The sequence below is a fragment of the Crocodylus porosus genome, unplaced genomic scaffold, assembly GCF_001723895.1.
Source record: "Crocodylus porosus isolate Cpor-Errol unplaced genomic scaffold, CroPor_comp1, whole genome shotgun sequence".
In the NCBI taxonomy this organism is placed as follows: Eukaryota; Metazoa; Chordata; order Crocodylia; family Crocodylidae; genus Crocodylus; species Crocodylus porosus.
Genome location: NW_017728886.1, coordinates 22,926,642 through 22,929,717, shown reverse-complemented (window position 1 = coordinate 22,929,717; position 3,076 = coordinate 22,926,642). Strand labels below are relative to the sequence as shown.

Here is a 3,076-nt window from a genome sequence, read left to right as displayed (position 1 = left end):
ATCTTGCTGGGATCCTATGACCCCAGCTGACTTCCTGCCCTTTGGGCAGGGGGCTGGACTCGATGATCTTCTGAGGTACCGTCCAGCCCTAATGTCTATGAAATCTATTAAACTTGGTATTTTTCATCTGGCAAAAAGGAGTTTCAGGGGGAAGTATGATAATGCTTCTCAAATATTTGGAAGGCTGTCAGAGAAACCTTTTCTATCTTACCACAGAGGGCAGAACATGTGACAAAAGGCTTAAACTTCAGCAAAGCACATTTAGGTCAAATCTTAGGAAGAGCTCCTAATGAAAGAACAAGCTGCCAAGGAAAGTTTTGAACCTCTTCCATTAGAGGTTTTCAAAAAGACACTGGAAAGATCCATTTGGCAATGAGTTAGGAATCTTTGCAAGGGGTTTAACTAGATGAAACTTCCAGCCTTGAGGTTCTGTATATTGTTCATGCAAGCTTAGCTGATCCCCTGTGCCTGGCATCCCTGCCACGACTGCTGGGTGAGGTGGAGTTTGGATACAATGATTTAAACTCTGAGAAGGAGGGGAGGAGAGCCCCTTGGGAGCCCTCTTCAAAAGCCCTCAGAACAGCCCTTGGTGCATCTGGAGATCCAAGCCTACCCCATGACTTGTCAACAGTCAGCTGGTTGCTGGCACTGGCCCTGAGAGCCGCAAACTAATAGGAGACCTGGGGCTGTCCAGGGCTTATTCTGACAGTCAGCTGATTGTTGGGCATCAGTTCCAGATGGCTCTGGTGTGTAAACCTACCATGCATTCAGTTTAATATGCCATTCAAACCAGCCTAAATGTTCCACGTGTAAGTGGAATGTTTTTATGACCAGTTTGCCATGTTGTTATGGTGCCTTAAAATGGGTCTAAGTGTAGCACTGTTGCCATTAATAATCATGCTGTTAATTATGCCATAAATGCAATGTGTGCCAGGGCCCCAGGATCACACTTTCATTTTATTTAAACATACTTTGTAGTTGGCACTTTTCAATATGGTGTCATGTCTCGCTTGCATAGCTGCAAATTACGTTCAGTAACAAGTCACCAACTAATGATCGTTTTGACTTGCCTGTTTGTCTAGGCTTTTTGGTGTGGATTGGCAGGATACGTAGTCAGTCAGACTGTGTTGACTTGGTATTTAAAAATATTTTGTGTGAGAATATAAATATATTTTCTGGGTTATTTTCTGGTGTTTTGTTAGTAAACAAATTTTGTTTGGTTTTGTGCTAAGTAGCGTGAGGTTTGCTCTCTATATTGTCGTGTGAAACCATGCATAGAAAGACAAGGAAGAAGGCTGGGAAAGTCTCTCTCCCCCTGTATTAAAAGAAGTGACTGTGGATGCTGAAGCAAGTAAAGAGCTTGTCGTGGGTGAGAATGTTAATGACCATTCAGGGCATGTCCATCTTACACAGCCTCTGCCGGCATAGTTATGTCTGCAGCGCCCCCCAGTGGAGAAGTATCATATGTTAGTAGAAGGAGTTTTTCCTACTGGCATAGATTAGATACCCTGCATCTCAACAGAATAAGATATGCAGGCAGTGGTTCTTTTCTTCCAGCAAAACTGCATCTTGTCAGCTAGGAAATGTGACTTCACACTTCTGGGTGATGCAGGTCTGGCAGCAGAATCTGTAACTTGTCTTAATTCTCTCTGGCATGTACTTGGTTCAATCGGTTGCAATTTGGAATAACTTATATTTAGTTGATGATTGGGTACACCATCTAAAATGTACTTTCACATTTATATTTTCTTTACAGGAATGAACTGGAGCGTCAGTTCCTCGAGTTGTTACAATTCAACATTAACGTTCCTTCCAGTGTTTATGCCAAGTATTATTTTGATTTGCGTTTCCTGGCAGAAGCAAATAACCTGAGCTTTCCTTTGGAACCTCTCAGCAGGGAAAGGGCATACAAACTTGAGGTGAGATGCTTTCGCTTCATGTTGCAGCAGAAGGGGAGGCATTTTGGGGAGGAATTGTTTGTGGTTTGGATCTTTTATGAACTATCCTGAAGGAAAATTTAAGAGCATCACCTACCTCAAATTTCATTACTCTCCCGAATTGCTCTGCAGGTGCTGCCGTTGCTTGTGCCCTATGGAGAGGTTTTTGCCTCCGTACATTTCAGCTCTTGCTTGTTGTTTTATTTTTTGTTCAATTATGACAGGGTGTTTCCAGGACAGAAAAGCCTGTATCGTGGGCTTGTGCTCGCAAAAGATCAGTAGCAGTTTTAACTGAGCACCTGAAAGTACTGACGATTTTTAGGTATATATTGAATTAAATATGATAGGCTGTATACATTTATCAAAGTTATTTCCTTTGGTTATTGTTATTAATTAAGGAAATTTTTATCTATTAGTTTTGCAAAAAAAAGAAAATAACATCAAGATAAGAATCCTATTGATAAAGATGGGTCTTGTTAATTTTTTAGGTGTCTATTTCTGATAATATACTTCATAACGGTTGGACTAGTGTGAATTATATTTGTATCAAAGATTGTTGTGATGATAATTTGGTACGTGCATTTGCTAAATATTTCATACATACAAGATGGAACAGCTGAATAAATACATACCTTTTCATTTTGATCATGAGTTCTTGGCTGTTTGGCAGGATTAAGAGGCAAAATGCTTGTAAGCTGTACAAAGGAAGAAAGGGAGTTGAGCGTAACTAAAGTAGTTCGTATAGACTGTGTCCAGATGAGCACGGCTGTATGTGGCACTGCAGACACATTTGTGGCACCACGTACTGCACTTGCACCTGTTCTCCGCACTGCAAGGGAGCAGTGCTGCGGGAGTTTTTTGATCCCTCAAAACCAGAGTCTGGTCACCTGGAGCCATGCTCTGGCTGTTGTACACCAAAGTTGTGGTGGTATTAGATCATCTGGGAATCTGGCAACATGAATTATGATGTATGTTGTAAGATTGAATACACATTAACTTGACTAGTTGATAGAATGACTAGTCTTCCTGTGTAATATACTTGTAGACAACAGGCTTACTCAGCCTGGAATTTCTGCGTTGGGATCTCTCTACAACTGACATTGGGAAGAAGCTTTGTCCTTGATTAAATTAAAGTCGTG

General features: G+C 41.2%; 1 protein-coding gene and 1 long non-coding RNA gene across 2 annotated transcripts in view; both read left to right on the top strand.

Annotated features, from left to right (window-relative positions):
- LOC109307196 overlaps positions 1-1,747 on the top strand; it is a 6,519-nt gene extending 4,772 nt beyond the window's left edge. Inside the window, exon 3 of the long non-coding RNA XR_002100199.1 lies at positions 1,537-1,747. This is a non-coding gene — a long non-coding RNA (uncharacterized LOC109307196). The remainder of the gene's footprint in view (positions 1-1,536) is intronic.
- Positions 1-3,076, top strand: part of CCNY (cyclin Y) — a 66,904-nt gene that overhangs the window by 54,549 nt on the left and 9,279 nt on the right. Inside the window, exon 8 of the mRNA XM_019530889.1 lies at positions 1,757-1,919. Within this exon, the coding sequence (XP_019386434.1) occupies positions 1,757-1,919 (163 nt within the window). The remainder of the gene's footprint in view (positions 1-1,756; positions 1,920-3,076) is intronic.